Raw genomic sequence first — 14478 nt, 5'->3', positions numbered from 1 at the left:
GCTGTGAACATCCGTGAGCCCTCACAATACAGCTGACACTCTTTGTATTTTTCTCCGTTGGAATAATAATAGCGTCTTGGTTCTCCATGCCGTGGAGAGCATGTTTTGCTGGGGGAGACTGGAACTACAGTCCAGGATTTATTTACACAGAAGTATCTCTCTGTTAATGCTCCTTCACCCATTCTTCACAAAAACTTGCATGCAATAGCTAGAGAGGTGTACGCTAGATGCTAGACGGCAGCATCAAATGTCTGTTTTGTCTTTCCTTCTTCTGACTTCATCTCCGTGAAATTCTGGACAGTGAAAGAATGTGCCTGTTAGTTGTGACTAAGGAAACTAACATGTAGATCTTGGTGGCTGTTGTTTGTACAGAGGAATTCCAGTCCTTCTTGGAGTGATGACAGGGACAGCAATCTGACTGAGCTGGTGCTTCAGAATGAAATGAAGGTGTGTACAATCTGTTTGATGCTGCAACTCTGTCCTGTTTCACTGGACCAGGGAGATAGCATTGCCACAGTTCTGAAACCACAGTGAAAATGTTTTTGTCCTATTCCTTTCCTCCTTGCTCTCAATATGCTGGAAACGGCCATCCTTAGTGAGTGTTGGGTGGTCTCTACCAATTTGTGATGAAAGTCTCATGTCCTTAACCGGATATGTCCATTGTGTGTCACTAAGTCTGCACAAGCTACTCCTTGTTTGAAGGATGTCTCAATATATCACAGTAATTCATTACACAGAGGCTCTCTCTTATAAGATTAAACTACTTCAATTTATTAAAATAAAATTATTGCACAGTCACACAATTACTAAGAAGATTTGATCACTGGTGACCTGGAAAGGTTTTGGAGATCTTAATTTTAAGTTTTGCTTAAAGACAGGCAAAATAACTAGTTAGCATGATCATATATCATTTTGGGAATGAGTCTTCATTGAATTAAACCTGCTTCACTAGGTGGTAGTACAGTTTTTACCTGATTTTTTTTGTTGCCACAGAAATGTACTGTGATTAGAAATACACCTGCACTGCAACTGGTGAAAGAATTTTGCATCCAATAATTAAAAAAAAAAATGCTGTTCTTTCTCAAGAAATTTATGTATGAGAAAAATTAACCTGCTTAGTAAGTGAAACCGCTTCCTCTCCTGTTCTTTAAGATTGAGCAGTTGACCAAAGACTGGACAAGTAAGTGGACAGACAGGAAAGCCATCATGGAAGAATACAGTGTGGACATCAACAAAGAAAAAGCTGGAGTAACAATAGATTCTAGTTTACCTCATCTAATGGCCATGGATGATGATATCCTCAGCACAGGAGTGGTGCTGTATCATCTCAGGGTGAGATATTGTCACTTGTCTTATTTTTCCCTTGAATTTGAAAACACTTGTTTTCTTTGGAAATGGAGAGTGGTTAAGGTGGCATTACAATGACAGCTATCAAAAAGGAAAGGCCACAGCCCACAGGACACAGATAACAGGGCAAAAAAAGCAGAAAAAGATAAATGAAAATTGAGGAGGAGAAGAATTCGAATGTGCAATAATAATTTGACCTCTTACGAATGCATGTGCAAACTGTTTGATAATGTATCATAAGCAAAGGCATTAGTAGCTTGTCCATAAAGCATGAGGACAGATGTGTGTGCATGTGTATATAAATCTAAAGGATGGTGCTTAAAGTATACCAGACATTCTGGTCTAGACTTTGCTAGGTACTTGTATACTTGAGACTGGAATACTTGTGTATGTGTAGATCAAAGATAAAAGTCAGCTTTAACAAGCACAAGCTCACTTTGGCAAGGACTTCTATATATTGCTCTTTTAACCCTACCAGGCCTGCCAAGTAGATTCCAGGTATGTAGCTTGAATGCTGATTAATTGTGATCCCACTTGAGTGGCTATTTTCCAGATTCAAGTGGAAATCCTGGCCTCATAGATGTTTTGCAGTGTAGCTGCTCATTTAGGGAAAAATTTTCACCAAGAAACTTTCATAACATTGTATGTGTATTACTCCACATTGCAGCTTATGATGTGCATGGCTAGGTCAAATAGTTTTATGAGATTATTTTTTTCTAATAAGTCAGTGCTAAGCTGGACTTTAACATTTTAATGTTGTTTAAATGAATGGAAATTACTGAAATATTGATGCTGTTTAATGTGAAAGGAATCATGGATGGGCACCTCAACAGAGGTGCACTCATTAACAAAAAATATAGCTGAAAATCATCAACCTGTCTACTAATAAAATATCTTAAGTCAAATCTAGGTTTTGTGCTAATTGATGTGGTTTAGAGACACAGGATTATTTTTTCCCCTCTTGAAAAGTTGCAACAAATACTTGAAACAGAAATCATGCTGTTCTTTTTCATGTTGAAAAAGAAACTTTACTAATTTTTCTCATGCCAGCACAGAGAAATTGTACCAAATAATAATTAGGGACCAAATAATAATGTTCAGTACTGATGAACATGCAACTTGAACTACTCAATCCTACATTAACATTAAATATTTATTAAAAGTAATTGCTACTACTTAAATGTTTTTCCATTATGGGCCATTTTGGAAACAGCAAATATTTTCACACACTATATTTTGACAACACCTAAAGTAATTTAACGTTAGTCATTTTAATGGAGAAACCTAGTTTGAAGGGTCACCTTCTGAAGTCATTAGTGTCTCTCTGTCACACTAACATCTTTGTCCCCTCTTTCTTTGCTCCTAGATGCTGCCTTTTCTTTTCTTTGTGCTTTGCATCTCTTAGACTCTGGTGTCTGTTACCTTCATCTGAACAGCAAGAAGGTAAAACATTAGCAGTTCCTTACATATTAGGCCTTCAACATGTAACGGCACTTCACATTGTACTTCTAGAGAGAGGTCATGGCAGCAGTTTTCAGATTGTCTAGAATGAATATCATGTTACTCTTTTAGTCTCTTCATATTCCGTAGTATTAATTGCACTAATCAATGCTGTGCCTATGCTTAAAGAACCTTTCTTTCTTAGGTTCTGTTCTCTTTTTTTCTGGCTTTCATTAACAAAATATATATGTTTTCCCTATAATTTAACTGACCTTTTTGCATGCTGTAAAAATACGGTATTTGTTTATATTGTTTTAGAAAAATATGTACTTCACAAGCTTTTTCGAAAGTTGGAGCACTCCCAAAACTGAAAGTTTAAAGCAATCTCACTCCTTATGGTTCTATAATGTGAATTCTGCCCTTAGTCAGGAAATACCGCCAGAAGAGGGTAACAATGTAAACGCACTTCAACAGATATGAAGATGTACCTTGATATTTTAAGGTGAAGTTGTGCTATCATTTCTTCTGAATCATCTGTCTTTCACTTTATCCGGTAGAATATTCCATATTAAATTAGAAAAGAGTATAAATAGTGAAATTATTAGCTCAGTAATAACATTTGAAGAAATTAAATCAACATAGGCCTGAGTTAAGGCTATTTTTGTTTTGTTTCCTTCAAGTTGAGTTTGTTTGTTTGTATCTGTACCCTTGCTCTCAGGTGCAATTTTTAGTTGTACTTAAACTCACCCAGAATCACTCCACTAACTGGGATACTATTGTGAATTTCGTGAGCCAATACTTCTGTAACATACTTTTCTGAATTAAACTGTGTTACCAGAGAGTTATTTCAGCACATCGGAAAAAAAGGTTTCTTTTGGAATGGCAATAACTATTTCTTTGTTTAGTCAATAAGATAATTGATAAAGAGGTCTTTTAGAAGTTGGTTTACTTCTCTTTGTATAAAATACATGTTGTTAACTCACTTGATTGTGTGAGGCGAGTCAAAGGCCATATGGATCATAAGTTTTCTACAAGTTGTGGCCAAGCCGGGTGGATATTTTGTGGTTGAGTCCACTGAACATTAAGCTGACATATAACTTGCTAATTACTCCAAAGCAGGGGCACTGGGCACAACCCAGCTTTCAACCTCTCCAGCGAGGGAGTCTCAGCAACGCTTGCAGCAGAGGGCTCTCTTAGTTGGTCCAGATAGCTGAGCTCTGGGAGGAACTGAATGGTAATCATTCCCTTTCCCCAATGCACAAAACCACTGTGGTTTATCCATAATTACCCATAACTGCATCACTTTACAGTAATGCACAGCTTCCCCTTTCCCAGTCTTCAGGCTTCCAAGTACTACTTCTTGCTTCATATTTAAATCTAGGTTATAATATGCTTGGACCAGAAGCCAAATTCAATTTATTCTAATTAGAATACAAAAATCAAGTAGTTTAATGACGATAATTAATTTTAATATGACTGAAAGAGTTGCCACTAAATTTGTTTTAGAGCATATTTATGAATCAGTTTACAATAATCACGTATAGTGTCTCTTCAGAGTGGGGAAATGATCTTGCTTTGTTTTCCTAAGGAAAAAGATAGAATTGATAATGGAACATACTAGACAGGTGGTAAATTCATTGCTTTTTTTGTTATTTTATTTCTCATAGTAGTGATTAAATGACTCTGTTTTATTGATATTTGGACAGTACCATAAGAATACTATCTCCCTTTCATCACTGCCCATAACACGGTTTAATTCTGATTGTTCTGGAGACTTCTCTTCCTAAGCAGTTCTCTTCTTTGAAGTTACTGGATCTTCAATTTGGGAACTTGCCCATATAGCATAACCACCAAGGAGACTTTTTATAATTGTAATTTAAGTTTTGGAAAAAACAGTTCTCCTTTAGTAGTTAGTTTAAAGAATTCATAATCTATGACAAAGTTCCCTTACCAAATAAGAATTCTATTACTTTTCTATCTGAAAAGCCTGGTTAACTGAATAATCATTTTGCAGCTTCTTTGTTCCTGCATGGTTATTTATGAAAAGAATTATCTCATTTCTGCAAACAAGTCTGACTGTAAAAATTCAAAGCATCAGAGTGTGTGTTCATATGCAAAATATTTGTCTCAAGCACAGTCCAAAAATCATCCACTGAAGGTTACTTCATCTGCTGGAGTTGTAATAGGAGAAGCTGACACAGCTGCAGGATAAGAAATAATTGCATCACTATGGGGGACAGCAGGCTGAAGTATTACATAGTAGTAGATAGAGTTTGCTCTAAACAGTTCAGTCATTCAGAGGTGATTTATTTCAGGTATTTGCTAAGATGCTGTACCAAAGCTTTTTAAATTATTATATATAGTCCACTTTCTGTTACTGACTTTTAAATTAGTTCTTTTATTGTTTTAGGAAGGAACAACCAAAATCGGAAGAAGTGACTCAGACCAAGATCAAGATATTGGTAAGAGAATGATATTACAAATTATTTTATTATATGGTCTGGTCAAACCAAGAGGTTTATGTTTGTCATGTGTAGTAACAAGGTAATGTTTGTGTTTGTCAGCTTTCTCTATAGAAGACAGTAAGTAGAAGAGAATATTGTTTAAGTTGGCTAAAATCTTTCAGTTATTTTTTGGTTTTGTTTAAGAGGTCAAAAAGTCAATGGTCTTAACCTAATTAAGACCTCTTCAGAATTTTTTTCCCACTTGTGAAATGCTACACTAGAGTTTAAAAATATCCTCATCCAGCATCCAAATCTCAGTATTCTATCCTAAACTAGTGGCACAAATGATCATGAGACATTGAAAATACTTTTCAACTCTACTTGGGCAGAGTATTTGAGATATAAAATCCAAATGATTCAGTATTTCTTTTATTTAATTTTATTTCTGCTCTCAATTTTAATGGTCAATCTCAAGAGCTACAAATTTTCATAGAGAGTTGAAACTTTATACTGAAATTGGAAACTTTGCGGAATCTCAGCTTTGGTTAGTTCTGATATAATAAGTTTGGTTAAGTTTGATTATTTTCTGCTAGTAGGTTACTAAAATATAAACAATAAATGCCATAATAGCAGTGAGAAAATTCAGCACAATAGAAGAATTGGCACATCAGTTCACAGATCAGTAAGCAGTGTACAGTTTTCCAGAACCAGAAATATTTTAAAAGAGCAATCTCACTATTTTCAATCAAGCAAGATTTTTCTGTGATTGGGTACATGGCTAGCAATCAATGAAGACAATTTAATTTGCTTGTTCTGCATGTAACAGTTCTCTGAGGTATGAAGTACGCAGTCATAGTGTCAAACAGTGCATGGCACCTCATTCTGAGGAAACAAGTGCAAACTCAACCCCTTTGACAGGTGAGATAAAGCAAATCTATACACTGTAGTTTTGCAGGGACAGGGGATTGAAAAGGATCATTGCATGATAGACAACAACGGTGGAATTGTGACACTGCGACCAGTTCAGGGCGCACGCTGCACTGTGAATGGATGTGAAGTCACTGGATCATGTCGTCTGTCACAAGGTAAGCCTTGCTTTTTCTGTGAATGCTGCATTATAATCAACTTACCTCTAGAGTTTAGAGACAAGGATTTATGGAACTCATGCAGATCTAAGAAATACATCTCAGAGTCTGCTACTGCTGCCTAGCACCACAAGGTTTAATCCATGGCTAGAGCTTCCAGATTGGGACAAATAAATTAAATACCCCACAGAAAGTGAAATGAAGACCTGGGTGACAATATTAAGACCTCTTTTGGCAGCAGTAATCTGTAGCCTTCTGAAATGGAAATACCTGTAGTCAGAGGTACTGTTGTGGAAAGCAATGGAGACTGGCTCTAAGCCAGCTGACCACTGGTGGGGTTTTTTGGCAATTCTGTTAACGGTTGAAATGACCATCAGCTTTTTAACAGTGTGTTTGGGTGGAGGATACTGAGTCATCTGGTGAGCTCATTGACCCTATGGCTATGGTGAAGGAGCTCAAATGAAACAAAGAGATCAGGCTCCCATATTTTCAGGTTGTTTAAAATTTAAAAAACAAAATCAAATCTAGTTTTTGGGAACTTGCAGTGATCCGGGTTCTTAAAAAGACAGTATAAAAACAAGTTTCCAGCAGTGGGTTGGTTATGGTTTTTATATGGAGTCATGCTGGTCTTTATTATGAACAGGGAAATAACTGTTGAGTTTGCAGAGATCTCCAAGATTAGTTTGCTTGGATGCTGTCATTAGAGAATAACTCTGCTGCTCCATAGTGGCAAATTTTAAAAATAGATCTCTGCTTTGTGACTGTCAGAAAGCTGTTGGTTAGAATATTGGGGGGTTTTAAACATACTATTCTGTAGTAGTTTGTATATGCTATAGTCTGTATACTGCAGTTAATAAACTGCTATCATTCTAGAGACCAACTGTTTGATTAATTATGTCTCTGTAGATTCCTAATTAATTTTTGTTCGTAGGGGCCCTTGTTGTTCTTGGCAAATCTCATAAGTTTAGATTCAATCACCCAGCAGAAGCTGCTATCTTAAGACAAAGAAGATCAGTAAGTTCTAAAACTGTATTTTTCTGTCCTAATTCTTCATTGATTTTCCTAATTATTTTCCCTCTTAAAAGCAAGCCTGATATAGATAGTATTTCTTCTCGTCATCGTATTCGCTTGCTTCATTTCCTCCATCTAATGGCTTGTAATGCCACTAAACCTTTTGTGGAAGGACACTAGCGTTTCTTTCAGATGTGCTTAGCAAAAGATGATGCAGATCCCTTGAATAATTTAGTGTTTCCTATTTCTAGTCATGACTAGAGTAGGATTGAAACAGAAAGGCGGAATGCTGCAGTGAAAAGACCAGTTAATCTTTCCGCATTTGATAATTTTCTGAATTATTTTCTTTCTCTGTCATTTCACCATCCTGAATGAGGTATACTAGAAGAAACAGAAAATTTATGGGATTAAGTGCTTGAGTATTATTGACTCTGAAACACTTAATTGTTACATACATCAGAGGTAGATAAAATATTTTATGGTATGTTAATCTCAGGAACTAACTACTGCAAGATATTTGGTCAGCTAGTTGAATAACGTTTAAAAAACGAGATAATTCTTAAAATGACTGGCATATATAGCTAAAGAACCTAACTTAAAGAATATAAATTTTCTGGTTTAGGACATATTACCAACTGATATTGGCAAGAATCTACCTTTTAAAATGGATTTTCATATAGTAATGTTTTATACTTGCCACTCAACTGTTGTTTTGTACTCATTTCTGTAGCTGAGATAAGGAGCTTAACTTGCATTTGTTTTCATTCTTAATTTCTTGATTAATGAAACATGCAGTACATTAAAACAAAGCTATAAGGAGTGGTGTACTCAGTAACAAATACTTAACAATTTTGCAAATTATCAAAGACTAAGCAGAAGTGTAAGTGAGATTATAAACTCACATGGGAGGTATTATGCAGCATTGCACACAGTAGTTAGCAACAGCAGTATTAATGATAACTTGGAAGTTCCTGGCTTGCTGTAATGTTTTTTCTTCCTGTTCTCATGTTGTGTATTTTGTAGATTAATGAAACCTCACCCATTCCAAGTTGTGGAGCTTTGGACTGGCTCAAATTGGATGGAAGTTGCCCCCATTGTCGTCACTTTATCCTTTCTTCTCTTGAAAAGTAAGTTTAAAAGCGAACAAACAAACAAACAGTTTCTCATGTAGGATGATGTCTGAAACTAGGACTTGGTTCAGATACAATTAAGTTATATCTAGAACAGGTACCATCTTGTTTTCAAGTGACCAAATAAAAGTGTTCGAGAAATGCATTAGCCAACTAATATACAGTGTTATGATATCCGAGCAACAAATCTGAAAATGTGTTTATTAATGCACGATGAATATTGATGCACAATCAAGAAAATGCCTTAATTAAGTTCACTTGCACATCTGCATTATAGATGTTTCAATTTATAAACTAATCTATAGTTATTACAATATTCTTACTTCAGTGCACATAATGGACTTTTCTAGATATGATTTAGCCAAGGTAATTATTACCAATTCAGCTTCCCCACTAATTTGTCGTGGAAATCAGAAAGTTGGTTTGTTCATAAACTCCCTTTTGTTCAACTCCTCATTGAGCCCTTCATCTCTGAAAGCCACTGTGATTCTCTCTTTTTTTCAAAGCTGAGCAGTAAATAGGGCATAGATTGCTTCCAAAATGCTGAAGAACTGCTCATAGTGACAGTACCTACTATATGCTTCTCATGGCAGAGCCTTCCTGAAAGGGAAAGCATTGGTGTGATGAAGACAGTGATTAAGATGTATCAGGAAAATGAATTGTTATCTCCTGTGTTTCAGTTCATAACATTGAAAACAGAATATCACAGAATTAAATGTAATTGGGTTCTTTCTCTTTTTTAATTCCTCTCAGCCTGGCACATTTAATTGACCTGTTAAAGGCAAGAAACAGCCATCTTCTCATTTATATCTGTTGGTAGTTCTGCTTCCTGCTAGAGTGTTTTTGGTGTGGTAACATACTGGGAATCTTTTATCTCTTTTTCTAGAGGAAGTATTTCATCTTGTTTTTATGAGCATAAGATGTTATCTCTGTTTTGAACACCTCTTCATACTTCTAGTCAAGTGGCTTGCTTTCCACCATGGATAGTGTGTTTCTATGTGTTCTCTTTAATATAGCTAATCTCTTAATTTGCTTTTCGTTTGCTGCAGTGATACCTTTCTATACAATGGTGTTTCATTCTATAAAATGGTGTTTCATTTTGTTTCTTTACTGAGGTACATTTTACACATCACTGTTGTGATTTTCTTCATAAAAATTAGAAATAATTTAAAAATAAGGGTTTGTCTAACGACCTTCAAAAGTAGATACCAAGTTGCTCTTTACATGGGTATAAACCTCGGCCTTTGTCACAGAAATTTGTTGATGGTCGTAGAAAAACCTGCAGAAATCCCAAAGCACTGTGAACAGTTTAGCACGGAATTGCACTTGGTTTTCCTGTTTTTAACCTGACAAAACTGAAGAATGTTTCTGATTTTTTTTCTGACCATGTTCAGATAGCAGATTTGTTTGTGTTGATCAATGTTTTAACCACTTGGACAGGACTATGCATGTGACATTGCTTAACGTTACCCTCATGCTTACCTAGAGTTTTTCAAATGGTTACTTCAGTGAAAATGAAAAGCATTACAGTATTGCATTTGCTTGATTTTTCTGAATGCCCATCTCTTACAGGAATAAGCTATAAACGATGTCTAATATTAGTTGTCTTTCACCTTATATAGCCCAGTGGTCTTTTTTTCTTCTTGAATAGTTTTTTGGCAAAAGTAAATTGAACTGATTCACTCAGCCTTCCTTTACAGTAACTAGTAAGCCTGTGTTTCTGTCCAGACAAGTAGTTTTGGTCATGCTAGGGGTTATGATTGAGACATCTAGCCTAAGGTCTGTAATATGAGAATAAAATGAGATGTATCTGGTCTCTCAAATGTCCAGCTTTCATGAAGAAAAGTCAATGTCAAGCACTAAAAGGTGTGTCTGAGGTACTTTGCAATCAGTAATACAGAACTAAGTGGACTACAGGGAGTGCTTATTTGCTCATCAGTAAAAAGTCTGCCTGGTGCAGGGTCTTGTCTCTGTCAGAAAGAGATGCTTAGAAGAAAATATAAGAACAGGACAAGCTATGTGCGTGTGTGTGTCTCTCCGTCTTTCTCCTCCTCTCACTTGATAGTTCTTGATGCTCTCCCAGCTGCTAGCAATCTGCACCTTAGAAAATTGCAATAACATCTCTGTGTACGATAGGCTTCAGTGAAGTTTTCTTGCCTTCTTTTTGAACATCTTTATGATTTTGTATTTTTATTTTTACAGTCAAAAATGTAGAAACTGTAAAGAAAACGAATGTTCTCCTGAACTAAGGTAAGAATATTAATGTGTCTAAATCATGCTGAGTTTTTGGCCCCTCTAGCTTTGTCTTTCTCTTGTGCTACACCGATTTCCTCCAGAAGAGAAGCAAACTAGGCTTCAAGCATTAATTTGATTTTATCATATTGAAACAAGAATCTGTACATGCAACTGAGTTACAGGCAAGTCTCCGCAACCATTTTCTTTCTTCATACTCAACCCTGAGCAAATGGTTTGCACCTTTGTTGCATGTGTAACCAGTATATTAAAGCCATTATTAGGGTGGAGTTTACGCTGAAGCTACCACCAATTTACAGTATAGAAGAACCCTAAAATATATTAAATTTCATGTCAGTAATAGGTACTGTGAATACTCATCAATATATAGAAAATACCTTGGGCAAATTGGGTTCTCTTCTGGTGACAAGAAAATGACTTTGTGGAAGAGTTAAAAAAAGAAGCCCTAGCATAGAACATGGTTCATTCTTGCAAAGAAGCACAGCAGCTGCACAGAAGAATAATTTAGAACTTGTTGGGCTTCCATGGGTTTAAGTACTTTTTAATCAGGAACTGATGCTACTTTGCTTTCTTCTGGATTTTTTTATTTCAGAGTATATGAACATATGTATTATGGTAGTGATTACTTACAGTCTTATCTCCCATGATGGCAATATGATGACATTTTTCTCATCTGCTTTTTATGACTTGAATTACCAGTTCAACCTCTAATTGTATGTTAAAATATTTTGAGAAATGAGAGAGAAAAAAAAAATTCTACCATTGCACCCCAATTTTAAAACTTTGGACATTAAACTTTCCTTGAAAAGTTATGTGATTGCCTGTACTCTTACTTGGCTGCTTGCTTGTACACCCTACTTAGCAGAGCTTTAGCACTTCAAACTTCTGATGTTTGTCATCAGTCAGCAAAAACACACACAGAAGGCTTGTGACCGGCATCAGTCATCATATGACAGCACCATGACAAATAAGTAGATAATTAAGTTCTTGCCCCTGTCATTGCCATAATACCATACTGCATATAAATATAAACTCATATTTTGTTCTCTTGCTGGTTTGGAAAAAAACCAGTTGTTGTTCCATGAGAGTCCAGCAGTACACTGAATTAATTTTAGCTGCTTGCAACATGTTTCCTTGAAAATACCCATGTCGTTAGATCAGAAAAAAAAAATAATCATCATATAAGAACATGTGAAATTCTACTGAACTGGAAAGGCAATAGTGCCCCTAAACATGGCATCTGATGATGGAGAACACAACAAATGATTATTCTAATGTGGTATGGTTAATATGGTCAACTAATATTTGTAAAAATAATACTCTGAGTTCTTACTAATAGCTTTCATTTGAGAATTTCAAAGCGTTCTACAAATACGAGTTAAATCTCTTTTTTCATCTCTTAAAAGATCTTTCAAATATATCATTTCACAGAGAAGTGCACTGTGTCAATTACAGCAACTCTGCAACTTACTGCAGAATCACATGCAGTGAGCTAGCAGGAACTTACTGATTCTATATATAACTGAAATCATAAGGGGAAAACCTGCGATAGATTGTAGTTCCAGCTGAACTGGAATTTAGCAAGGCAGCAGTGACCTTTACTGAAGTGTGTGGCTGAGTCTTGTGCCTGTGACTCCTTGCCAAAAAGAGGTCCAGTTTAGAAGTGTATTTATAGGGCTGCCTTAAATAAATCATTGCCTTACTGTTGTTTTGGGGGCTTAGACAAAGCAAAAAATTCTGTAAGCAAACCAGCTCATCAGAAATCCAAATGATCCTTCACCTGATGGCAATTTCTATGAAGGGGATTAATCTCTGTGTACATTGCCAAAGGTCCCTTATTTCTAAAGGTTTATGACTCTGCTGGCTATTTTGACTTATTTCTGGTTCCCACCTCCTGCCCACCAGCCCCCAGCTTTTGCTTTGTATTGTGTGAGCGGCGTTGCTCCAGATGGCTGGAGGAGGTGATATTACAAGGTCTTCGTGTCTCCTTCATCGCTTCTCCCTTTACTTTGGGGAGGAGAAGGGAGAGGTTTGAGCCTCTGTGCAAGGCAGAAGCAGATGTACAATCCCATGCGTGGTGCCTGCTGCGGTGTGATGCTCTGGGGCCCTGCGGGAAGGACCTCAGATTGGACGCGGGTGGAGGAGGAGGATGGAGCAGGGATGGATGTGTATCAGTGGCTGTAATCCTGCCTCCTGATTGCTCTCAGTGTTGGGATCTGCAAGGGTGCAAAATGCCTTGCCAACATATTTTTTTTCTGCTTTATTATTAACTCCTCTTCCCCTGGAAAAAATCATTCGTAAAAGAAAAATGGGACTCGAAGACTGCTAACTTCACTGAATTTTTCTTTGGGAAAAATGGCAAATTTCAGATTTTAGCAAAAGTGGTTCTTTATACTGGAGCTTTCTCTGTTTGAGCCTTAAGATTTTGTTGCAGAAGGCATTCAGCCTCATCACAGAGCTATTGCTGCCATAGTTACTGAAAACTGCATTATGCTGTAGCAGCCGCCAGCCTCTGCATCAGCAGCAGAAGTGTTTGGGGAAGAGGGGAGGAGAATTGCACAATAGGATCCCAGAGAGCTGATGACAAAACAGGCTGGAAAAGATGTGGATTTACAGATGGCTCGTTTAGCATGCATCATGCAAACTTTGTGGAGAGAAAAATGAAGGGGAAAAACAATCCAGCAGCGGTGGTATAATATGAAAATTTTCTCAGTAATTTGTCTTTAAGGTTGGTGTCTTTCTGTTGTTGTAATTTTACTTGCTGTTTTTAAAGATTTACTTGGAGGAGGGGTAACTGTTGCCACTTCTTGCTGCATTTGGTGCACCTAGAAATCTGCATGCTTTTATGAAATTCTGTGCTGGATTGCTTTTTTTAATATGCTGTATGCCAGAGTATGCTGATCCTGTGAAACCAGCATTTTATGTATGTCTTGTTACCTATAGAAATGAAGCTGTTTGTATTATGTTTGTCCAGGGGTTATATTATTTCCTGCTAGAGCTATACTGAGTGTAGATTGCTTATGTGGAAAAGCAGGAATACAAGCCATAGCAGAAATTTGTCTCTGCTTGAATCCTGTATCTCATAGTATTCCTGTATTTCAAGTCTAAATTTAACAGTACATCTGATTTAAGATATTTTAGATGGAAGAAATGAGCAATCTCATCTACCTGTTATAGAATATCGCTAAATTCTTGTGTTAACTGGATTGATATTTGTTTTTAGTTTAATCAAACATATATTAGACAAACTGATTGTTCTTTAAATTGTCTCTTGGGTGATTTAGCTGTGAAGTGTGTGTGATCCTGTTATTTTCTTTCTAGGCCATTGTCACCTTCTTTTTTAGTTTATTTCATTGTATTATTTCCACAAACCAGCAAGAGTGTGTTGACATGACATAGCATGCTCAAAGGTAGAAAGGGAGCATCCTTACTTCTTGCTCTTAGTTTCAGCAGTTTCTGTATCCCAAACCAGCTAGTCATTTTGCTCTCACAGTCAGAAGAAAAACATCTTCTGGCACACCAGTATTACGTAAGAGGCTCTGCATGAATTTTCATTATATTTTTGTTCCACTTGAGAAAGCCATCTTTAAGAAGCAACTTCATAAAAAGGTGATTAGTGTACAATCTCTGTATTCAGACCTGTCTTTGCTACCCTGCCTGGCTTTTGTTTTTTACTATTAAAAATTAGGAGATGAAGCGAAGAGGCACTGAAATATCAGCACAACCACAAATCATATATATACCTTCAGCAAAACAGTGTTTTATTAC

General features: G+C 36.5%; 1 protein-coding gene across 4 annotated transcripts in view; it reads left to right on the top strand.

Moving 5' to 3' along the window:
* The window catches only part of STARD9 (StAR related lipid transfer domain containing 9), a 110991-nt gene that overhangs the window by 66709 nt on the left and 29804 nt on the right, over nucleotides 1-14478 (top strand). For all 4 annotated transcript variants that reach the window (XM_065636546.1, XM_065636545.1, XM_065636544.1 and 1 more), the window contains 7 exons: nucleotides 373-447; nucleotides 1153-1332; nucleotides 5198-5249; nucleotides 6179-6316; nucleotides 7248-7330; nucleotides 8351-8454; nucleotides 10660-10707. In XM_065636546.1, coding sequence (XP_065492618.1) covers nucleotides 373-447; nucleotides 1153-1332; nucleotides 5198-5249; nucleotides 6179-6316; nucleotides 7248-7330; nucleotides 8351-8454; nucleotides 10660-10707 — 680 coding nt within the window. The remainder of the gene's footprint in view (nucleotides 1-372; nucleotides 448-1152; nucleotides 1333-5197; nucleotides 5250-6178; nucleotides 6317-7247; nucleotides 7331-8350; nucleotides 8455-10659; nucleotides 10708-14478) is intronic.

The sequence above is a fragment of the Caloenas nicobarica genome, chromosome 5 (assembly GCF_036013445.1).
Source record: "Caloenas nicobarica isolate bCalNic1 chromosome 5, bCalNic1.hap1, whole genome shotgun sequence".
Lineage (NCBI taxonomy): Eukaryota > Metazoa > Chordata > Aves > Columbiformes > Columbidae > Caloenas > Caloenas nicobarica.
The sequence above is the reverse complement of the archived record's forward strand: the minus strand, read 5'-3'. Positions and strand labels throughout refer to the sequence as shown.